This window comes from Biomphalaria glabrata, chromosome 15, assembly GCF_947242115.1.
Source record: "Biomphalaria glabrata chromosome 15, xgBioGlab47.1, whole genome shotgun sequence".
Lineage (NCBI taxonomy): Eukaryota > Metazoa > Mollusca > Gastropoda > Planorbidae > Biomphalaria > Biomphalaria glabrata.
Window position 1 is genome coordinate 12,973,447 of NC_074725.1, and position 25,204 is coordinate 12,998,650.

Here is a 25,204-nt window from a genome sequence, read left to right on the forward strand (position 1 = left end):
ATAATAAACATTATTATTATTATCTTCAGGGTTATGTGAAACAAGCTCGCAAGAGGCCAGAAATGTTTCCTGTAGAGAAAGTCACTGTCATCTTCAGCAACATTGAGGACATCTACTTGTTTGCTACCCAGCTGCTGGACAGCTTGCAGAGGTGTGTCAACCCAGAGAAGCCCCACCTGAGTGAGATTGGGCAGTGCTTCCTAGAGAAGGTGAGACCCCCCCCCCTTCCCCCTGAGCTAATTGTTTTAGAGAAACCATTGAGAATTAATTTTTAAAAATCTGAACTTTGTAATAAAATAAAACGATATACAAGTGTCTCAAATTCTATTATTCAAAGTCGTACAATTTTTGTCTTATAATGTTTGGTAAAAAAAAAAATACAATAACCTCCATGCCCAGGAAAATCTTTGGATAATAATTGGGAAAAAAATGTCTTATTGATTTGGAAAAGTAATTCTTTGAATCATACCACAGCAGTGAAGAGAGTTCATTATTATAAATATATTATTCATAATTTATGCTCTATACTGAAAATGTTTTAAGTTTATATTATTAGTGCAGGAGGAAAGTTCTGACCAATTGTTAATGCTCTCTGCTGCCAAACCAAGGGCCTTGAACTTAAAACTTGAATAGCATCAGCATTTCAAGATGTCCCTAGGTCCACCATCTCAAATTTCTGGCATTTAGGTGGAAAGTAAAGCCATTGGTCATTGTACTGGCAATGTAATATCTCTTTAAAATTATCAGCCACTGACATATGTAAATTTTAATTCCCCTAATCCTGCTAAGTAAAGTTTTTTAAGGGAACATCACTGGTGTCTGGTGTGATATAAAAGATTACAATGTATAAACATTGTCTTAAAGTCTCATTGTTTGTACATGTATACCTAAAGACTGCTGTCATTGTTGTTATATTAAACTAATGTCCACCCTACAGGTCAAAGGGTTTGAGATGTACTCTGACTACTGTAACAATCATCCCGCTGCCTGCGATGAATTGAGGGAGCTCTACCGTAACAAGAGATACAGACATTTTTTTGAGGTCAGCCATTTCAAAACAAATGTGCACACTTTTTTTTTCACTTGAAGTTTAACTAGCATAGAATAAAAAAACAACTTAAGAAGTAGCTGGTCTCTGAGGAATAGACCTTAGGGAACAACTTGTGAGCTCACAACAGATGCTTTAATCAGTTTTTATCCATGAGTTTTATTTTTTTTTAATCTGTTGCCTGTCTGTTGACACTGGCGTAACTATTGCATTGACTTTTTATTTTTTTCGACAAAGCATCCACCCATGTCATTCTTTTCACTATTATGGAAGTTTTCTTTTCCTTATGGTTTATCTCTTCTTTCTTCAGGCCTGTAGGCTACTGCAGGAGATGATTGAGATCCCACTGGAAGGGTTTCTCTTGACTCCTGTCCAGAAGATTTGTAAGTACCACCTGCAGTTGGCAGAATTGTTTAAGTTCACCCCTGCCGACCACCCAGACTACCCTTATGTCCAAGCAGCTCTGGAAGCAATGAAGAAAATTGCAACTCTGATTAACGAGCGTAAACGCAAGATGGAAAGCATTGAGAAGTTGGCAGCCTGGCAGCTATTGGTGGATGACTGGGAGGTAAGGCCCTGGCATCTCTACTGGTGCAGATGACAACCTAGATCTAGTCAAAATAGAAAACAGCTTTTTAGAGTAAGGTTTATACCATAACAAATCTTTCTTGGAAAAATGAATCCACTGCAAATAAAAAAAAAAATTGATATGGAAATTAATACAAAAATTGAATGTTGTTGATTTTTTAAGTGTAGACATTTTTAATGGTCCTTTAGAAAAATTGATTTAAAAAAATGTTATCAGTTAGAATCAAAGCTACAGAAATGTATTCACTGAATATTCGTATGTATTTTTTTGTTCAGGGTCCAGACATTTTGGTGGATAGCTCAGAGTTAATTTATTCTGGTGAACTGAACAAAATCAATCATGCTGGCTGGTCTCAAGAAAGGTATTTCTTCCTGTTTGACCATCAGCTGATTTACTGTAAGAAAGATCTGCTCAAGAAGTCTAGTTTCTGTTACAAGGGCCGCATCGACATGGACGGCTGCCGAGTTTACAACATACCAGATGGCCGAGGTTAGTAGGTCTATTGTCTGAAGTGTTTGAAGTTAAACTTTCTTAGTGGGACATGGATAATAACTTTTTCTTTGGGAGTGAAAATATTCATTGATACCTCACACACACACACTCACAGTAGTACTATTATAGATGACTTCAATCAGTTGAGGTGCTTATATAGATGACTTCAATCAGTTGAAATAAGCTTGACATTGAACAGATACAAGCAGCAGAAGTGTACAAATTATTATTAAAACTAGAAGAAATTATATCAATACATAGGTATACATTGGCTTTCCGTCTTGGCAGCATTGCCTAGCAACAACATAAGTATCAAGCTGAACCATAGCACAAGGTTTAATTACTAGATTTAATTCTGGAATGTATCCGGCTGCATGAAAAAAGTTTCTTTTGATTTAGAATATTATGCTAGCAATAGAGCATAAATAAAAATATATAAAATATTATTACAGTTATATTACAATTATTACAATATATTTGAACTATATACTCATCACTTTAGAAGTACAAACAGTTTTAAGCTTCCTTGACAAAATTTTCTGTAATATAAATCTTTTTTTTTTTTTAATAAAGACTTTTTATGATTTAACTTTCAAATCAAACACATCAAATAAGTACATTGACCAAATTTAACATCTAGTTGAATATTGTCTAAATGCATTGACCAAATTTAACATCTAGTTGATTATTGTCTAAATGTTATGAGCCATCCCAAGGCAGAAAAAAAACTTATCTCTGAAGTTTTTATTCCCTGGCAACTGGCCAAATAGGAATGACTCAACATCAAGTTGGACTAGGATGCTAGGTTTCTGTCTGGCCAAATCTAATTAAGTTTTATTTCTTTACATTTCAAACTTCTTGACCTTTCCATCTAATCCTGGCCTGTTGTACATTATCTGTCCAGGGCTTTAGTAAGAGAGGATTTCAGCCTCTCTGGTGCTTCCTTAGAGTTGAACAATAGTCATGATGAATCCCAGCCTTTATAATTTCATTCATTATTTTTAAAAATATGATTCTATCTTACCTGTATAATGAGGTGATTTCATTTTTTAAGATATTTGTTGATGAATATCTATTTTATTGTGTGAATTTATTTTATTGATGACTTTGTTTAACCTTGAAATTTATTTGTGTTAAAAAAAATTGAACTTTTGCCATTAAAAAAAAGTTTCCTGAAAATCTGGCCTGTCAGATTGTCCTATTATTGTGCCAACATATCTTTTCATTTTCTTGAACTTTATCATCTGCTCAAAAGAAAAAAAAAAAGATCAGCCTACAAAGGCGGGCTAAAATTAGAATTAAAGCTGAGGTAACTCTGAAGTAAAAGTAAAGAATGGCTTCATTAGAGGCTGCCATTGCCCTTTATCTGTCTACCTGTGGAGAGGATGTAAATAAAGTTTAATAACCTTTTACCTGCTTGCATCCAATAGGATGTTTGTTTAGTTTGGTAGTGTACAAACTTTTGACTTTTTTTAATTTTCTGGTCTGTTGCTGAATCTGTCATGTCATGTGATTGTTTATTTTGTTTATAAACACAGATAAAGATAGATGCATAAAATATAGCTTTTTTTCTTAAGATGTTTTGACAAATTTATATTTCTGGCCTGCATTCTGTGAGGGCTTTTTTTTTTCCAAAGATAACTAAATCCCCACTACAGGAGGGGCAGCATCTTTCTTCTGGATGTAAGCAAAGTTTGTTGAGCTTGAGGTCTTTAACCTCTTACTGAACATTCTTAGGTGAAGCTCCCTTTCATTGTGTCTTTTATCTAGTGTCCTTATGGAGGGTTCATTCTAAAGTGCATGACTTATTATCTCTAATCTATGTCTTATGTTTGTGATTGTTTATTGAAAGGGTGGCTTTAGTTTCACAGTTCATCTCTCCCACGTCCACTATTTAGTTCTAATTGCTTGGTCTCAACTTAATGGAAGCACATTGTGTGTAAACGTTTGGATTCTTGAGTACATGCAGCTTCATCTTTAAAGTGAGTCATCACAGCTCACCATCAAGTCTACAACAGTCCCTAATCTTAGGTTTGGAGTCACCATCAAGTCTACAACAGTCCCTCCTAATCTTAGGTTTGGAGTCACCATCAAGTCTACAACAGTCCCTCCTAATCTTAGGTTTGGAAGATAATTTGTTAACATCTTTATATTGACAAGAAAATGTCTGCACCCAAATCATTTGTATCAACTCCTTCAGTATTAGAAGTAAACTTCTAATGTGTTCCAGATTCCCAGTACAATGTATTAGAAGTAAAAAAAAATGTTTCTGTCTGGTGTTTCAGATTCCCAGTACAATGTGACTGTGAGGAATGCTTGGAAGCTCCACGACACCCACAAGGACAAGTGGTACCTTCTGGTTTCCAAGACTGCAGTCATCAAGCAGAGGTGGATCAAAGCATTCCAAGATGAGAGGAGGAGGGTGAAGGATGACGCAGAAAACAGTAAGTCTGTGTGTGTGTCTGTTACAGCTCTTGAGCATATCAGCAAAACTTGTCACATTCATTCAAAACTTGTCACATTCATTCAAAACTTGTCACATTCATTCAATAGTTGTCATTTTTCTTGCTCTTCTTATGACTATAAGCTATCATCTCATCAACATCACCATTCCTTTTGGAACCTTGGGCCTGAATTAAAACACACCACTCCCACAGACTCCCACAGTCTCATGCTTGTTTTTTTTTATGGCTTCTCAGCTCTTTCCTGTCCTCTTGGCTTCATGTTGTACACTACGTTGCCACGTTCTTAAAAAGGACATGCTTAAATTGTTTTAGTTATAGAATGGGTGCCTGAATGCACGAATGTTGTTGTCCACTAACAGAGAACTTTTTTCATCTGTCCTATTTAGTATCCAAGGGCAACACAAGTCATAGTTACAAAAGAGAGTATTATTACAGTATATTCCTCCCATTTCACTTCAATTTGTTCATAGTTTTTTACTTGTATTCATGAGTTAATTCATCATCATCATAGAGGGGCTATGACAGATCGAGTAACTAAATCAACCCACTCTTTCCAGTCTGCAGCCATTCTTAACAAAATATCTAGAGAGAGGCCTGTCCAGCCAGTTTATTCCTAGCAAGACAAAATATCTAGAGAGAGGCCTGTCCAGCCAGTTTATTCCTAGCAAGACAAAATATCAAATGTTTGTTGTTGTTATTTCTGTAACACAATAGTTTGTTGAACTATTTAGTATAAATGTTTTTGTTGATCAACTATTTATTGTAGATAGTCCAAACATCAGACTTGATTTATCATTGCAGCAGGACATGAATTATTAAAAATGTTAATAACTTTGTGTATGTGTCTTTGTGCCTTCAGATTTCAACATTCCAGCTCATGTGAAACAAGCTGTGATAACAAACTTCAAACAGAAGACTAACCACAGCAAACCTAAAGGTGAGTCTTAGGCAACTGATTTGTAAGGAGCTTGCTGATCTAGAGAGAAGAAATACAATCTGTTTGAGTTCCAGTCAACTGATTTCTTCATGTAGCAACATTCAGTTAGTTGTAAGGAGTTGTGTGATCTAGAGAGAAGAAAAACAATCCCCCAACTACCAGCTATTTACATGTCATTTCCTAGACAAGAGTTCATACCACTAGTTCAAGACAGAAATATTTCATTTCCATTGTATGCAAGAGATGTATAAAGGGAGATAATGACTGGAAACAGTTCTTGTATCTTAGCACAGTAATGAATAAAGTGATAGTTGAATAGAAAAAAAAATCCCAAAGTTGCTTACTTTCCATCAGTTTTAGTGCTTTGGAAAGTTCTCTAAATTTTCTATTGATACAAATTAATTTAACAAAAAAAAAAAATTCCCTACACATAATAAAAGCAGCAGCTTAAATCTCTGCCTACACATATGTCTAGTGGTCAGATGTTTGGCCAGTAGTAGCTTCACCATTTTTCAATTCAGGTACTTGAGTCAGTGTGCTTGCTGCTTGACAACTTTTGGCAGTAGAAATGAGTGATAGCACTGCCTCATTTGAATAGACTGGTATCAAAATAAATATCTACTTTTGTTAAAATAAATTGTTTATTATTTAGAAAGTAAATAAAAATTGCGATCCACCAATTTCAGGTCTATTACTCTGGCTGAGCCGCAAAACCTAAAAACCAGGTGAACCCATCCCTGTGTGTTCCTACTGTAGTGTACTAAACAATTTCTTCTAACAGTCTCATCGCCCCTCCCCCTACCACTTAAAAGTGTATATTGTGTAGCAGATGAACTGACATAGTGGGCTCTTGGTTCTTTCTGTCACTAATTGTGTCACTGTGGTCTTACTTTTGTAGATTGTAGAATGTCTCAGTGTCATTATTTCAATCAACATGTTTTGAAATGTAAATCTTGAAACATGAAAGTATGCTGTAGTTTTAACAATAGAATGATAGACAAACAATCTTGTGTCAGTCTGTGAAGAAATTTTTTTTTTTTAAGAAAACATTTTGTTCAAAATAGGCAGACAAGGTGTCTGATAACTTCCACTGTGAGTGTAATTGTATGCAACTCTTTAATTCAAGTGATACAGAGAGTCACATTGTGCAAGTCAATTAAATAAGAAACAAAAGATTAAGAGTTATTGGAACAACTAATCATGTCCTTTATACACAATGCACACAGTGACTAAAGTTATGTCTGTTTATTTTTTGTTTTTTTCTTATGTGATACTTAAAGTGATCAAATTGAGCAGCCCTGGAAATAATTCTCTGGCATCTTGCATGGCATGCAGGCATTTACATTTCCCATTCAACCTTAATCATCTGTTATGAAAACCTACTAACTCTACACCATTACCTTAAAGTTTTAACTTCATCTCTTTGACTGGCAAAGAATCTGTACAGATGGAGCCATTTCTTTTACCTTGAAAGTATCTCTCTCAGGTTGTTTTCATTTTTTTGAAATATACTATGACAACACAATGGTCTGAAGACGTTATTGGGTCAAACTATCAGTAACACTTTGGTGTCATATAAATCTATCAATCAGTAACACTTTGATCACATATAAATCTATCAATCAGTCACAGATAGATTTTCCTGATAGTTCTAAATTCATTACAACATTTTCTGTTGCCCATTAAATGTTTTTATTTCTTGACCTCCTAATAATTTTTTTTGTCAAGGTTTTAGTATCATAACACTTCCCCAAATGTGCCAGCTTGATTCACTACTCAATTGAAAACATTTCCTTTGCTAAGTGTAATCCTCATCTCTATCTGGTTCTAGTCTGAAAATAATCTCTATCTCTACATTGCTTATGATTGATTACATTCATGACCACAGACATCTTTGGGTAAATGTCACAAATTGCTCAGCGTCTAACAGTTTGGTCTAAGGGTTTCATTGTAGTGCATGAAAATCTTTTCCCAGTGCAAGTTGTGTATTTCATTAGGTGACTAGGAGCTAATAGCATCATCACTACTGTCTGTGTTGTCAATATTAGAGTTGGTCACACAATGTTTACTATCAAAGTGAACTAAAAATGATAGTGTTTTTTTTTCATTAGTAATATATTTTCAAATGGCTAGAACAAAAAAACAAAACAATATATATAATATTTCAGGATTGCAAATGTTCATAAAATTAAACTTCAGTTGGCCATAAAACAGCCAATTACAACTAGACAGGTGTATAAACTAAATAATTACAAGCTAAAATAGTCTACACAATTATTTCAGCAAAGGGAGGGAATACAGAACTTGTCTTATTTTTATTATAATGTTTTTTTAATGCCGTTAAAAAAAAAAAAAGAAGACATTGTACTTGGCACACTTAAACTTGGAATAAAATTCTAAGACTTTTTTTGTATTGTTTATAGATTTAGGGTTTCATTGATTCATTGTTTCACCGATTCTTGTTTTCTTTTTTTTTAAGGGAAAAAATTTACTCGTACAACCAGTGCCATTGCTACATTACCTCGCACCAAGAATCGTCACAATGTCAAATCAGACGGGACTTTGGAGAAAAGAAAAATCAACTGGTTCTTTCTGGGGAAAGGAAAATCCTGAAGTCCTTAGCCTGCAGCTTTGGATACATTTGGACTTAAAAGCCCTGGTAATGAAAACCAATCCACTTGACCAGATCTGATGACTAGTCTCTAAAACCTCAACAGGAAGTTGACTGTACACCCAACATATTGCTCAACAAACTGATTTATTTCAAGAAAGAAAGCAAGACATGTTTAAAAAGTTGAAACTGAAGAGCAGAGAGCTGTGGGTTACATGGATTAGTTCACACAGACACACAATGGTGTACACACAGACATACAATGGTGTACACGCAGACACACAATGGTGTACACACAGACACAGAATGGTGAAGTCAATGTTTGAGAACTTTGAATCAAGGAGAGACAACTCTTAACAAAACTGGATATATAAAACAAATGTAAATACTTTGACTATACTACATGAACTGAAACAAAGAACTTGTTTTAAATGATTGTGTCTAACAGTTTCTGTTTTACTCAAGAACCTGGGTTTTTTTTTTTTTTTTTTTTTTTTTTGATGTCATAAAATTATTCATTTGCTATTGGAGTAAATAATTCAAAATGACATAACCCATGAAAATTGAAAGGACAGAAATCCTTCAGCTTGGCAGCTGCAAATGAATTTATAAGATACAGAGTCAGGATCTCACCAATTCTGACACTTAAGAGGATCATTCATTAGTTCAACTGGACAACTAATTTCAAATGTGGGACATCAATGGTTAATTGAGTCAGCAGTTCAAATGATCTGACATAACATAGCAGCTGTTCAGTGGGAAAACTGCATCAGTCCTTACAGAAAAAAATATTTTATTCACTACAAACTGAATTATTATGAACAAAACAGCCTGTGATGCTGTGTAGTTATGGAAGTAATCTAGTAAGCTGTTCATTTGGTTTTTCTGACATGTTTTGCTAAGAAAAACATTTGCTTTTAAGGTCATGTACATGATGTTTTTGAAATGAATCTTGATTTGTATTCGTTTTACTTCAGTTCAAAGGTGCTGATGAGTCGTATGTACTCACAACTCTTGCGTCTTTCTCTCAGCTCAAGTGACCTCATTCGTCTGACCAACATCATCTTATTATCAGTGTCATCTTGCATGAGAGCGACATTTTGATGTCAGGACCAACTTCAAACTTTTGTTCACAAATGTTCCACATCATTGTACTTGTGTGAGTTGGATGCATGCGACCCAAGTTCTTTCTGTTAGACATTGTCAAGAAATGATCTGGCTGAGCTGTGAAATTCTGTTTTCCAACTCATGTAGCATTCTCTATCACTAGGAAGGAGGAGACAAGTGTTCATATTGGCACAGTTCTCTTTAGTTTATTGTCTGCACCCAAACTGCCTTCAGACTTATTGATCATGTTGTTGCATTCTGTTTCCTAAATATCAGCTATTGTTTCCTCTGATTTGTTGTATTATACTAGAAGTTAGTGACATGAAATTAGCCTGACGCTTTCTAGGGGTACAAGTTAAAAAATAAAATTATTATTTTTTATATACACATGTACAATACTGTTTGATAGACTGGTATTCATCCAGTGACATTAAAAGTTGTAAGAACTTTTGTAAATTGTTTTAATTCACACTTTAGTTAAAATTGTGTCCCTCTGATTAGTGTTGAGCCCACTTTTTGTTGACTTTGTATTCAAGTGAGTGTGTTGAATTTGTATTCAAGTGTGAATACAAGAAAAGAATTGTGTTGACTCACTGGCCATTTATTTCTTCTTCCATGTTTCTACACCAGCATTTGAATGTTCGTCGTAGTTGTTTATTTCTGCTGGTTTTTGTGTGATCCAGTCATTTGTTTGAAGTTTTGTGTTCACTTTGTCCAGTAGAGTGGAGGGGGGGGGGGGGGGATGAACTACTAAAGCATTAATCAGTTCATTTTAAATATTTGTTTTGCAATAATGTTGTCTATCAGTATGAAAGTAAAAGTCATGTACTATATATTTATTATATGTAGAGAGATTCAACTCAAAGCTCCACGAATATAAGAGATTTTAAGTTGTATTTTATGGGTGAGGACAGTTGTCATGAAACTAGATCTTCAACATTCAAACCATATATTGTCATCATTCTGGTCTACCGCTCAGCTCAAGTACATTTGTAGATTAATAAACACATGTTTATATAACATTATAAACTGGACCATTGGATTTAATTAAAACATTTTTTAATTAGCACAAAATGTCATTTATTGTTTTAATGAACACTTTCAACCCCAACCACTCTAGATGTATATAATGTATGTATTTTTTAAAATATTTTTTACAATAATTGACCCAATTTTATTTTTATGCTTTATTTTATAGATAATTTTTTTTTCCTTCATTGTGATACTTTTTTTTGTGCTAATACAATTTGAACATTTGTTTTAAGTTTATGTGAAGAATGGAACCTACTGATGTACTTTTTTTTTCTTGGCTGATCATTAGACATAATTTGTGTGTTTCACTTCTGCAATGTCTTATATCAGTTATTGCCCCTTATTAGTCCATCTAATGACAGAAAAGTATTTTGTCATTGAATATATGAAGTGCACAGTGTGGTCCTAAAATGGCCTCTTAATATATGATTCTTATGTCAGAATGTGTTAATATGTGTACTTGCAGACTTTGCTTTGAATGAAATTGTTAGTATTTTAACACACACAACAACTTGTATAGTATTAACAACAGTCTTCCTGGTAGCTCTATGATTATGTAATCAAATTCTGTAAATAAGTAAATAACAAAAACTAAATAAGCAATTTTTTTTTCTTTGTCTATTTCATACAAATTTCTATGTTCTGTATGTGTGAGACTGACCCATCTAGAGCTGTGTACAACTGAGCCATCTAGAGCTGTGTACAACTGTGACCAGTTTGATCTCTTTATTAGTTGAATCCCCATTGTGTACATAAGAATGTGTACAGAACTTTGTGTGTTTCTAATTTATTGCCTGTGTCATGCTGAGTGCTGTTCATCAAATGTAAAACATTTTTTTAAATAAAAGTCTAAATAAACTAAAATACTTGACATTATAAGTCTAGTTGTGTTGATACATTTAGTGGCATGCTTATTAATCAGATTTCAGTCAATTCTGTTGACATTGATGTAAGCTTATGACTTCACTGATGACTGCCTTGCATCACGTTCAGTTTGGCTTGTTTTAGAACAGGTCAATATCCAAGTCATTCCATAAAGATAGCAGGACAGCAGGGTCTGATCTCAAAACGGATAATTTTAAAAAGTTATTTATCTAATGACATCATCTAGTTTCTGTTTTACTTTCTAGCAAACAAAAAAAAGATTCAAATGGCCAACATGAACTTCTTAAAACAAAATATTCACATTTGGACCAACTGGTTCAGTCAGACTGTGTTCAGCACAACTTGAGGAATCTTTAGCTTGAATCAAAGCAAATTTAGGTAGTAGCAAGATCAATTTTTTTAAAGTTATTCAGTTAGACTGTTAACATTTCAGCACAACTTGAATCAAAGCAAATTTAGGTAGTAGCAAAATCATTTTTATTCAAATACAATTCTTGCCAGTTTCACCTTTTAATAAGGCAATGCTGTATTGTATCAATCAGGCATTTAATTCTAAGTTCCCCTTTCAGACCTTGCAATCTATAGGGCAGATGATGTAATGGTCACCTGTTTCTGTGGCCCTCAGTTAACGAGTGTCATGTGGCCTGCACAACGACAACCCCCCTTTACTTTCCCAACTAATAGGTCCCCAGATGTACCAGCTTGATTAAAAACTCAAATGAACATAGAAAACATTTTCTTTCCCAGTGCAAGTTGTTGACTAGGAGCTAATAGCATCATCACTACTGTCTGTGTTGTATTGTGTTGAAAACCATTTTCCGTCGGCGAATAGCTGTGTGCCCAAAGATCCAGATGTAAAAAATTCCAGTCTTCACCAGGTTTTGAACCCGAGATCTCGGTTCGGAAGCCTAGCGCTTTACCGCTCAGCCACAACACCTCCCATTTAATTCTAGGCTAGCAAAGAATGTAGTATATTCCATCTGGAAATTGTGTAAATGTTATTGAAATCCACAGATAGTGAGTTGAAAACAAGTATAAAGGTTGTTTTTCACATGAAGTCAGTCTCTATAATATAAAGTCAGTCTCTATAACATGAAGTCAGTCTCTATAATATAAAGTCAGTCTCTATAATATAAAGTCAGTCTCTATAATATAAAGTCAGTCTCTATAACATGAAGTCAGTCTCTATAATATAAAGTCAGTCTCTATAACATGAAGTCAGTTTCTATAACATAAAGTCAGTCTCTATAACATGAAGTCAGTCTCTATAATATAAAGTCAGTCTCTATAATATAAAGTCAGTCTCTATAACATAAAGCCAGTCTCTATAATATGAAGTCAGTCTCTATAATATAAAATCAGTCTCTATAATATAAAGTCAGTCTCTATAATATAAAGTCAGTCTCTATAACATGAAGTCAGTCTCTATAATATAAAGTCAGTCTCTATAACATGAAGTCAGTCTCTATAATATAAAGTCAGTTTCTATAATATAAAGTCAGTCTCTATAACATGAAGTCAGTCTCTATAATATAAAGTCAGTTTCTATAACATGAAGTCAGTTTCTATAACATGAAGTCAGTCTCTATAATATAAAGTCAGTTTCTATAATATAAAGTCAGTCTCTATAACATGAAGTCAGTCTCTATAATATAAAGTCAGTTTCTATAATATAAAGTCAGTCTCTATAATATGAAGTCCGTCTCTATAATATAAAGTCAGTTTCTATAACATGAAGTCAGTTTCTATAATATAAAGTCAGTCTCTATAATATGAAGTCAGTCTCTATAATATGAAGTCAGTCTCTATAATATAAAGTCAGTTTCTATAATATAAAGTCAGTCTCTATAATATAAAGTCAGTTTCTATAACATGAAGTCAGTTTCTATAATATAAAGTCAGTCTCTATAATATGAAGTCAGTCTCTATAATATAAAGTCAGTTTCAAAGACTGTTCTAGGACGGTTGGATGTACTTCAGACGGAAAGTGACTTATGGGCATTGAAAGAAATAGTCCCTTGTTGAATTTTGATGGATGTTTGGACAAGATCTAAACAGAATAAAGTTGTTTTTACTGAAGTCCAAGTGTAAGCATTGTCAATTTGTGAGTTGAGAGGCAGAAACCACTTGGCGACCTATCAAGGGGGATCAAGTTCAAATCCCGGCTAGAGCTAAGCTAGAGCACCTAAAGGCAGCACAGGAACCATCTCCCAGACAACAGGTTCACCAGGAAGATTGGAGCATGCTAGAGCTATATAAAAATCATTTTTGAAAAAGGTTTGCAATCAGCGTTTTCCCAAAACTCTAAATCCCATTTACGCCAGATGCCTGCTCAGATGACCAGGAACAAGAGATTGGCCTGTCCAAATAATCTCCACCAACTCCAGCAGTGATGCTCAAAGTACGGGCAGCGGGTCACATCCGATCCCAAACGTGGTTCAATCCGCCCCCCCCCCCCAAAAAAAAAAACAACGTCGGCACAAAGTGTATAAAATTCCCTCTCCACAAAAAAAAAGTTTGATAAAAAAAAAAACGCCTTCCCTACGTTAGGGCTCTCAATTTTTTATTTATTTATTTTTTATTTTATTTTTTTTTGCATTGATTCAAAATAAAAAAAAAAACATGTTTGCTTTATAAAGAAAGAGCTGCTCTTTTGAAAGAGTAGGCCTACAATGCTTCAGCGCCTAACAAAACCAAACACAAATAAATAAGGCTGCATTCTTGGTTTGAGACGTGATTGTTAGACTTTGAATGGAAAATTGCTGAGAGTATTTACTAAAAAGAGAAAAGAGACCGAGTCGGCTGTAAGGCTCCAGAGTTGTTCACATGGTAGGAGATTTCAATCATCTTTCGTTAGCTCAACACTTGCCAACATATACTCAATATGTTAATTGTCCCACACGGTACGATAAAGCCTTGGACATGTGTTATAGCAACACCCACGTACAAACCGGTTTTAAAAACAACAAAACCCGAAGTACAGTCCATCCAGTCATGGTCTGACGACGCTGTTGTACAGCTACAGAGTTGTCTGGAGCAAACAGATTGGGACATGTTTGTAAACAACTGCCCAGACAGATGAACTTACCACAACTGTTAATTCGTACATCCAGTTCTGTGAAAACATGATTGTACCAAAGAAGAAAATTTAAACATTCAGTAATAATAGACCCTGGATGACCAACATTAAAAATTAACATTCTGTCGTCATCGAGAAGTACATAGAAGTCTATTTTTAAAGCGTTGGTTATGAGTGTGTGTGTGTGTTTTTCGTGTGAGAATGTCGTTCGTATGTGCATCTATAATGTGCATCTATATTGTTATTGTACAGTAGTTACGCTGAGGTGGTCAAACCGAATTTCCATTTGATTGGATCAATAAAAGTTATCTTATCTCTATCTTTATCTTATCTTATAAAATTCAGACGTTACTTCAAAAAAGACCATTATTTCTCCTACGCGTCATGCATCTAGTTATGCATGTTAACCAAATTCTGCTAAGTCATTTTCCTGGCTGGCCTCAGGCAACCCATTCCATGCTCTAATAGCACTAGGGAAGCAGGAGCATTTGTACAAATTTGTCCTAGCATATGGAACGAGGAATGTGCCTTTACCTTTGTGTCTTTCTCAGTAGTTCATGAATTATATTAAGTACATGGAGATTCATGAGCTTCTAATCAAAATGGTTATTGTCTATTTCCTTTTTTTTTAAAAAAAACCTTTTCGTTGATGTGGCCCAGAAAAGAGCTCACAGCTCAGCAGCAAAAATCTGGCTAGATGAATAATAAGAAGAATGTGGCTCGCGACATCAGTTGAGCATCACTGAACTACATAATCAGTTCATTGTTTTTGGTCTCGACTTGGTCAATTGCAAGCCTAAGCACCCCGATGGAATCCTTTATATCCCCTTTACCCATCTGTTGACATTACCCGTTCTGTAACATATGATGCTGACATTGGATCTATGCAGAGATGATGTAGCATAATGGTCACTGTTTCCACAGCCCACGAGGTATCGTGGCCAGCACAACGTGCAACTCATTTTACTTTTCCCTAACTAATGTCCTATGCCCAGTTTGGTTAGGTGTGCTCAGGCGCCCTACACAATATCCCAGTTTTCGAACCCGAGACCCCTCGATTCAGGAGCCAAACGCTTCAGCCATCACACCCTCTCTAAAGATGCCTAGTTCTGTAACCAAAAACAAAACAAAACAACAAGAACAGAATGTTCAGTTCAGAATGTTTAATTGTAAGTATTGCACAAACAGAACTCTGTCCCATGTACATATTTATAACTGGGCCAATGACATCTCCACAACTCTTTGCTTAGTTTTCACAAGCAATACAACGAACAAGTTCATACAGTTGCATAGCTGATTTCAAACATTGCCGTTTAGTTATAACACTGTGGTATCTTCTGGTTTCAGCCAAAACCAGATACAAAAATACACCATGGTCTAACAAGCCATGGCTCTACAAATTTCATGTCTATAAAATATCAAAAAGATATGTATAAAAATTTATAATTGTGGATTTCCATTAATTAAAAACATAAACTTCCTAGGAAAAAAAAAGAATTACTTTTAATTACATTTAAGAATTTTGTTTAAATTTACATAAAAATAAAGGTTATTTCTTTCACAGTGAGAAGCTAAAAAAAAAAAAAACGAATCCAATCCAAATTTTAATTAATATTTATCATTCTTAATTTTCATTTTGAAGGATGAACTTTAAAACATGAGTCCTGATTTAAAAAAAAAAAGGGCTTCCATGTTTGATATACATCCTACCGGGCAGGGAAAATATTATTAGCTGATGAGAGAGATAACTGCTGAGATGATGTAACTATAAGCCAGTCTGTCCTTCATAACAACTCAATGTAAGTCAGGGCTATGTTTTAGTTGAAAGCACAATATCAAGAGTTGCATAATGCTGGCAACAAGCTGAATACTTAATGAAGCAAAATCTAACATCAGCGACATAATGTCTCATCTAGATAGAAGTACACAAACACATTCAATAGATTCCATACATATTAGAACATAACTAGGTGTTGATAGCTGCTTAAAAAATGTTCTTAAAATCTCAACTCCTATTTATTAACGAAACAAAGCAAGTCTTTTTAAATTGAGCATTATGAATGACAAGTAAATGTGCGCTACGTTGGCTGTGGAGATTTATTATACAGTTCAGTGACAATATCAAATGTGATCTCTACTAGAGGGCCAACAGAAAAAAAAAACAGGACACAAGTTTGAAGACATTTAATTGAGTAATGAAAGCACATGGAGAAAGTGATCCGTCTCAGAGAGACCACCAAGAACCAGGATAAGTGATCAGTCTCAAAGAGACCACCAAGACATAGAACCAGGATAAGACAATGAATTACAAAACAAAGATTCGCTTTTCTCTAATGCTGTTTAGAACATTAAAGCACAGAAAAATGTCAATCAAATGGCTCTCATACTGTGTTACACGTACAATGATTTCTACCACACACTCATTGCACTTATGGCTGTGACAACATGTGTATCCTGCAATCATCAAAAGTTGCTCACATTTTTGTTTATTTATTTCATTTCTACTGGTTCATGTTTTGCTAGTCACTGTCATGGAATAACTCTACATTCAGTCATCACATTCATTTCATCTTGCCTGTACCCACTATGTCATACACATACATTCAGTCATCACATTCATTTGATCTTGCCTGTACCCACTATGTCATACATATACATTCAGTCATCACATTCATTTGATCTTGCCTGTACCCACTATGTCATACACATACATTCAGTCATCACATTCATTTGATCTTGCCTGTCCCCACTATGTCATACATATACATTCAGTCATCACATTCATTTGATCTTGCCTGTCCCCACTATGTCATACATCTACATTCAGTCATCACATTCATTTGATCTTGCCTGTCCCCACTATGTCATACATATACATTCAGTCATCACATTCATTTGATCTTGCCTGTCCCCACTATGTCATACACATACATTCAATGACATCAGTTGAACAGAATCAAGCCAATAACATCACATAATGAAATAATCATCTGGCAATCATCTTTTATCATTGGCTGAGTGAAGCCAAAGGTCAATAAATAAGTTTTGGGATATGTTTGTGTAAACAATAAAATGTATTTATAACATTTTCATCATCAAATTTTACAGCAAGGGCTACAATTGTCTATGGTATATAAATATGTATTCCTATCTCATTATTTGAAGCCAAACTAAGTCATGTTTTTAAATAGATAAAGTTTGTAAATGAAGGTCAGTGTGCCACAGTAAGTCCTTGCAATCTATAGAAGTAAAGCTCAACTGTGGAAGGTAAACTAAAGGCAGGATGAACCACACTTCTAGAACTAAAGGCAGGATGAACCACACTTCTAGAACTAAAGGCAGGATGAACCACACTTCTAGAACTAAAGGCAGGATGAACCACACTTCTAGAACTAAAGGCAGGATGAACCACACTTCTAGAACTAAAGGCAGGATGAACCACACTTCTAGAACTAAAGGCAGGATGAACCACACTTCTATAGTTCAATTGCATGGAAAGTTGCATCATGGCAAAGTCATGGAGCTCCCAAACAAGTGGCTCTCTAACAAGCCAAAAGGAAAACAAATTGTTTTCTAACCTAATGAAGCATTAAAAAAAAAAAAGCAAAATTATTTCTAACATTGGTTCACTATAAATCTACAAGTAGCCACAATCATTAATTTGAAATTATTTTGGACAAAATGAAGTGGCTTAACAATGGCAGATCTTTTGGATACCTCACACCACTGACCTATGAAAACAACAACATAAGCTTGACTTGGACAATGATAACACAGTGAAGGTTCCAAAGGCACAGTGGCAAGATGTGTTGGTCCTTAAGGTGACTAGCTAAGGAGGAGATGGGGAAGCAAGGAGATGCATGGACTTACTGGCATGGACAAACACAAATACTTCAGTTACATAATATAATGTACAGTAGTGTAGATCATGTTTCAAATTGATGTCAAAAGAAAAAGTATTTTATGACATTTCTCAGTTTTATTAAAAACATTTTTAACATGTTTAAAATTTACAAATGTAAAGTGTTACTGTTAATCTTCAAGTTTTATCATTTATGAGATGGTGTTGGCACAAAACAATGAAGAAAGAAAAAAAAACAATGTCTAAGTTTTTTTTTGGTGCCCAAAGTTGTTGTGGAAATTTCTCCACAGATGAAAGACAAGGTGTCAATAATGTTTTTAAACTGACTTTCTTTACTGTGACATCACACACACACACACACAAGACAAACAGCATCCTGTTCTTAAAAGAGACGGATATTACTAAGGCACAAAGAGCCTAATATCTTTTCATTGGATATCTGCCATTCTGGAATCTCAGAGACTGGACTTGTCAAATACAACACAGCGGTTCAAGTCAGAAAGAAACAAAATAGAAATATTGTGCGGATAAAAGTTCTCTGTAGGGCATAGAAGACATCACAAGTTCTGTACATAAGAGCCTTAAAGGCATAGCACATAAGTCTTCTTTTTAAATCAGTCTTCGTTAAAAGCCAGCAGTCTTCATAACCCCAAAATTAACATGTCTTTGCATAGGACATTTAACAAATGCCAATTTCCATTCTTCCAGATATAAAGAATATTGCATTTTAGGCTTCTACTGTTGAAGTAAGCTTTATTATGCATTTAAATCCATGTTTTGATAATCATTAGGGAAAGTTTTGTTGTGTTGTATGTTAAATACTCTGTTTTTTTTTATTTATAGGGTCATGTACATCTGAGTTAGGCACTGATCCCAAGTTGAAACAGAGTCTAAATTTAAATAAGCTAAATAATTTAAATAAATCGGGCACTAATCAATTTTTCCAAGAATATTTTGGTTAGATAGTTTGGCGCACTCCAAAATTTTAAGAGCTTCTTCATATGATGGAGGGGGGACTTCATTCTCCAGGCCAGTATTGTCCACTTGCTGTAGCCCAATACTGACCAAAATGTCTTGTAATGAGATGTGCATGCCTGGAAGTCGCCGCAACATCTGTTGAATGCTGGACTGTCCAGGTGTGGTGGACACTACAGTGTTGTTTCTGTGGGTGGCTAGCGATGTGTAAGGAGGGGGAGGTGGCGGCTGTTGTGATGGAGAAGATTCCCCTCTGTGGTCAGCTGAAGAGGCTGAGGTTGATGCCAAAGATGATGTTGAGGTAGATGATGATGATTGCACTGATGTCATGGATGACTGACCTGATGACAGGGAAGAGGGGCCAGAAGAAATGGATGACATATCCTCTGATGAGGTTGAGGAAGTCCCGCTGTCAGAAGAGTTTCTGACTGAATCTACCGAGTCAATACTACTGACTTGATGCAGCTGAAGGTTGAACTGGCTGGAAGACACTGAATTACCCTGGGAAGAAAATCTGTCCGAAAGTGGGTAATAGAATACCTCAGACCCAGAGATGGTTGAAACAGAACTATTGGAATATCCCTGATTGATGACGCCTCCATCTATAGGCCTCTGACCTGAACTCTCAGCAGTCTGACCTATGTGGCCAGCAGCAGCTTGGGCATTGACCTCATTGTTTGGCAACTGGACATTGGAAGCCCTAAGCCTTCTGGTCTCATCAGTTTCAATTAATATGTCCAAGCTGCCTTGACGAGAATGGAGTGGGTCACCTGAGACAGGGGCGATACTGGGACCAAACAGCTGCTCATACGTTGGTGGTGAGTCCTCTGCTGCCTGGCCAGCCTCTGCCGCCGCAGCTGCAGCTGCCGCCGCCGCAGCTGCTGCCCTCTCCCTTTCTTCTCTTTTGGACCTCCTCAGCTGAATGATGAGAACGCAGATGAGAGGGACGATGACGGAGAGGCCAGCAGCCATGGCGATGAAGCCTCCATTGACCTTGAGTGGCTGGTCTGGGGTCGCTTGGGTTTCCGTTGTATCTGGTGATAAAAGAAAAGATTAATTCTCAATGTTACTGACAATGATCTAGCTCTCGTCAATGAAAAAAAACAATAACAGTAAAAGAAATTATTTTTAAGAAATTGACGCAACTTTCATATTTAATTATTACACATGTCTCTGATTGCATCGAAAACTTTTGTTCAGTGAATTTTGAAATAATTTGTGTGTAGGTGTGTGCGTGTTAGATGACTAGGTCTATCGGAAAATACTATGATTGGTACGAGCCGAAAATATATAGAGGTATATGGGTATATGTAAGTCTGGACCTATATATATGTGGTCTGGATATTGTTGTTTGTTTTTAATTAACAATATAAAATTTATCCTTTTGACTTAGACCAAGGGCGGACTGGCTATATGGGCGTTCGGGCAAATGCCCGGTGGGCCGGTACCCAAATGATCCGGTAGGACCACAGTAATCATCTTCTTTTTTTAAATCACGTCTGTATTTTATAAGATAAGGGCCGCATGGATGTCACTAAGGCACGTATTAAATTGTTAAAAGGTTTTCTAGTATTCTCTTACAAAAGCGGCACTCCGAGCGACGTATGTATATTCACTGTATGCATGTGTACAGCTATCGATACATTATCATTTGACAGAAGGATTTTGAGGACAGGAAGACCTTGAATTGGATATCTATCATATAATATACAATTAATGGGCCGCATGAAATAGAAATGCCCGGACCGAATTTTGACACCCAGTCCGCCCCTGACACATGATCAATACCAAGCAGAAGAATTAGTTTTAGTTATGGTTTTTTTTTAAACCCTAACCCTACTTTAAATGTAAATAACTTTGTTTGGAAAAAGTCAACCAGCAGACATCAACACTTGCGGCTCACCATTTCTTGTTGACAGCTGCGGGGGTTCCAAAAAATGAAGCAATCTTTCCCAAAATCCCATGCTCTTAACCCGTAGAGTTTCAGATAATCCAAAACAAAAAGTTCCCTCAGGTTGTACAATCACAGTACAAAATAATCTATCATGTAAGTAAAAATCCCAGTAAAATTCAATGAATTAGACAAAGTTTAATGAGAAATGGCCTAAATCCTGATCATAACAACCACAGTGCACACTTCAAACAAAATCTAATTGTGTCCTATGTCTATCTAAACTAAGAACTGAGCTGCCATTAACAGAATTCTAAGTATAATACACATAAGTTTTCATTCCATTCAGTCTGTGTGCTCCACTCCACTTAGCATCCTTTGGTAAGACCAAAGTCATTTTAGTAACAGCTGTCAATACCATTAGACCAGCGATGTTTACTATTACACTCAGAGGCGAAAATATGCAAGGGGCAAGGAATCACCTGTCAGCGATATAACAGATATTAAAAATAAAGAATGTTGTGAAAAAAAAAATGGCGTTCTTTATGTCTTCCTTTATTGAGATCTTATCCTCGACCTCCGACCTCCAGCCTCAAATGTAAAAAAAATGTCATTTTTATACTGATCGATCGAATGCAATACTTCCTATCTTCTGGTTTAAAACACAAAAATGACTTGTCATAAATGTACTGTCATCAACCGTCATGTACGCATGCTTATAAATGTTTGACCAGTGCTGCAGTTTGAAATCATTCGTGAGACAGAAAGACGACATCCTCCCAGAGATATGTGCACATTTTATTTGGAAAAAGTGTTTTCGTTAATCAACATTAAGTCGTTTTATCCGAGAACAAAGACAATTAATTAAGACACTTAACGCAATGGTTGTACAACTTTTGATCTCTTGATACATTTCATTAAAGAAACTGTAAGTCTCCTAATTATTGAAATTGACTTTATCTCCTTTATTTACCAAAGTAAAGTTTTGTTAAGGGCCTGCAAGTGTATGCAAACACCAATATCAAATATTGATCACTACAAACTGTTGTTAGTGATGTTTCTATTGATTTCTTTAACAGTTCAAACTTGCAGTTACGACTAGACGCCTCGCCAAATGTAACAGTTGAGGCTGTAGGCTAGTCAAATGTAACAGTCAGTTTTTTACAGGCTAGTCAAATGTAACAGTTGAGGCTAGCAGGCTAATCAAATGTAACAGTTGAGGCTGTAGGCTAGTCAAATGTAACAGTCAATTTTTTACAGGCTAGTCAAATGTAACAGTTGAGGCTAGCAGGCTAATCAAATGTAACAGTTGAGGCTGTAGGCTAATCAAATGTAACAGTTGAGGCTGTAGGCTAGTCAAATGTAACAGTTGAGGCTGTAGGCTAGTCAAATGTAACAGTTGAGGCTAGCAGGCTAGTCAAATGTAACAGTTGAGGCTGTAGGCTAGTCAAATGTAACAGTTGAGGCTAGCAGGCTAATCAAATGTAACAGTTGAGGCTGTAGGCTAGTCAAATGTAACAGTCATTTTTTTGCAGGCTAGTCAAATGTAACAGTCATTTTTTTGCAGGCTAGTCAAATGTAACAGTTGAGGCTGTAGGCTAGTCAAATGTAACAGTTGAGGCTGTAGGCTAATCAAATGTAACAGTTGAGGCTGTAGGCTAGTCAAATGTAACAGTCATTTTTTTACAGGCTAGTCAAGTGTAACAGTTGAGGCTAGCAGGCTAGTCAAATGTAACAGTCATTTTTTTACAGGCTAGTCAAGTGTAACAGTTGAGGCTAGCAGGCTAGTCAAATGTAACAGTCATTTTTTTACAGGCTAGTCAAATGTAACAGTCATTTTTTTACAGGCTAGTCAAGTGTAACAGTTGAGGCTAGCAGGCTAGTCAAATGTAACAGTCATTTTTTTACAGGCTAGTCAAGTGTAACAGTTGAGGCTAGCAGGCTAGTCAAATGTAACAGTCATTTTTTTACAGGCTAGTCAAATGTAACAGTCATTTTTTTACAGGCTAGTCAAGTGTAACAGTTGAGGCTAGCAGGCTAGTCAAATGTAACAGTCATTTTTTTACAGGCTAGTCAAATGTAACAGTCATTTTTTTACAGGCTAGTCAAATGTAAGTCATTTTTTTACAGGCTAGTCAAATGTAACAGTTGAGGCTAGCAGGCTAGTCAAATGTAACAGTTGAGGCTAGCAGGCTAATCAAATGTAACAGTTGAGGCTGTAGGCTAGTCAAATGTAACAGTCATTTTTTTGCAGGATAGTCAAATGTAACAGTTGAGGCTTGCAGGCTAGTCAAATGTAACAGACAGTTTTTTGCAGGCTAGTCAAATGTATTTTACAAACAGTTCCAAGAAAAGAAAAAGGGTGTTACTATATATAAATTTTTCAAATCTTGAAGGAGCCTTACGTCGTTAGAATGGAACCCCAGCCTACTAAGTGCTCCATCCCACCCGAAAACAAAAATGAAATTTAAAACGAAAAAACAAAATAGCATGTATTCGAAACTTTTGAACTCCCTCTTTCCTTTTTTTTTTAAAAAATTCTCAATTGCGTTTGTGTAGTCTGTATCCTGTCTGTCATGCTCGTGTTTCTTCAACGAAAATCTCAAAAATTCCATTTCTATGTTGGCAACATGACGTTCGAAATAGTCAGAACTTCTACTGCCGGTTTTCTGTAACATTGACTTTTAGTAATATTATTATTAGAAAGACTTGGAAGTAAACATTTGTTGTAAAAAAAAACGAACTTCTAACAAATGCATTTTATCATTTTATGTGTTCACCACACCAAAGCGTGTGCAGAAACACCGTCAAATGTGTTTTTGTGTCTTTCTGAGTATTTTATTCAGTACACCTATGAATGTCTACCCACGCCGCTGTTTGATGATATTCAGGGAATGGGATCAGTTCCTGTAAATACACAATGGGACAAGAGCAGTCTAACATTTAAATCAATTATAATGTTGGCTATATTCAACCTCGATACTACACAGCTCGATACTACACAATGTGGACAAGTGAGATCGATATTCCGTATTCAGTGTATAGCTTAGTATCGTTAGTTCAAGTAACTGAATACAAGGACAAGTTGAACCCGATACTCTCAGGCCAGAGATCAAATGTCCTGGCTAATAGAACTGTCTTTGGTGTCAACTAAGATACATTACAAATGGTCACTTTCCTCTGCTAAAACTGTCATTACCATGTATACATACACACATACTAGCAAGTTGGAAGTATCAGGTCTGCTCATTCAAACATTATTTTATAAAGGCGTCCTCTGTTAACAAACCAATGTCGCCATGGCAACTTTCAAAATTAATTTCAATTATATAGATTCTAAGTAAATGTGTAATTATGTAGCCAAGTTAATCCTTTCAATAAAAAGCAAAACCGTGCACACTACTAGTTCTAAATCTAACTTCAAGTTATTTGTTAGTGTTGGGTTATTTCTTCTCACGATACTCACTGGTACAATTGCAGATAGCACACGGCTGTATAGCGTCCATTATCTGATGGGTGGTCTCTTCGACTAGATCAGAGAAATTCAAGGTAGACATAGGCACGAACAGTAATCTCTTTGGTTTGACCAATGTATAGTACAAAGTAAACACTTCACTATATCACTTGACAATGAATTGTATTTGACCGATGTATATTATAAAGTAAAACACTTCACTATATCACTGGACATTGAATTGTATTTAACCAATGTATATTACAAAGTAAACACTTCACTATATCACTGGACATTGAGTTGATTTGACCAATGTATATTATAAAATAAACACTTCACTATATCACTAAACATTTTCCATCACTTGCCTATATAGTTCTACACTTGAATACATACACTGTTTATCCAAAGATATATCCACTGAATCAACAAAGGAAATAAAATATATGACATGTTAAGATCCGATTCTAGTAAACATGGACTGTAACAAAAGAACTAAATACATTGCAGATCAGATCTCTAATTACATACTAAAAAACTAACTGAACATTCAGATCATCGGATGTCCACTAAGTAACTAAATAGTGATACGACACAAGTTAAAAAAAAAAAAAAAATCAGATTACACTAGAGAGCAATCGGGACGAATCACTTCTATTACTTCCCTTGAGTTCGATATCACTCTAGAATAGATAATTTAGTGCACAACCATCACTAACCTAGAGCTAGCAAAATGTCTTAAGTATTGACAACACTACCACTTAATAATCACGCCGT

General features: G+C 35.5%; 2 protein-coding genes across 9 annotated transcripts in view; one reads left to right on the plus strand and one right to left on the minus strand.

The window, feature by feature from the left end:
* The window catches only part of LOC106055773 (uncharacterized), a 193,879-nt gene extending 182,719 nt beyond the window's left edge, over positions 1–11,160 (plus strand). For 3 of the 4 annotated variants that reach the window (XM_056012936.1, XM_056012938.1, XM_056012937.1), the window contains 7 exons: positions 30–209; positions 938–1,042; positions 1,359–1,616; positions 1,913–2,126; positions 4,415–4,573; positions 5,454–5,531; positions 8,011–11,160. In XM_056012936.1, coding sequence (XP_055868911.1) covers positions 30–209; positions 938–1,042; positions 1,359–1,616; positions 1,913–2,126; positions 4,415–4,573; positions 5,454–5,531; positions 8,011–8,144 — 1,128 coding nt within the window. In that variant the 3' untranslated portion in view covers positions 8,145–11,160. Of the gene's footprint in view, positions 1–29; positions 210–937; positions 1,043–1,358; positions 1,617–1,912; positions 2,127–4,414; positions 4,574–5,453; positions 5,532–6,217; positions 6,257–8,010 lie in introns of all 4 variants that reach the window. The other variant, XM_056012939.1, reaches the window with a different exon arrangement.
* A 4,233-nt stretch (positions 11,161–15,393) lies between these two features.
* The window catches only part of LOC106055774 (uncharacterized protein DDB_G0271670-like), a 59,122-nt gene continuing 49,311 nt past the window's right edge, over positions 15,394–25,204 (minus strand). For 3 of the 5 annotated variants that reach the window (XM_013212217.2, XM_013212221.2, XM_013212220.2), the window contains exons 2-3: positions 24,440–24,847; positions 15,394–20,116 (exon numbers count right to left, since the gene is read on the minus strand). In XM_013212217.2, the coding sequence (XP_013067671.2) occupies positions 19,038–20,116; positions 24,440–24,530 (1,170 nt within the window). In that variant the 5' untranslated portion in view covers positions 24,531–24,847 and the 3' untranslated portion in view covers positions 15,394–19,037. Of the gene's footprint in view, positions 20,117–24,439; positions 24,909–25,204 lie in introns of all 5 variants that reach the window. The other 2 variants (XM_013212219.2, XM_013212216.2) reach the window with 2 other exon arrangements.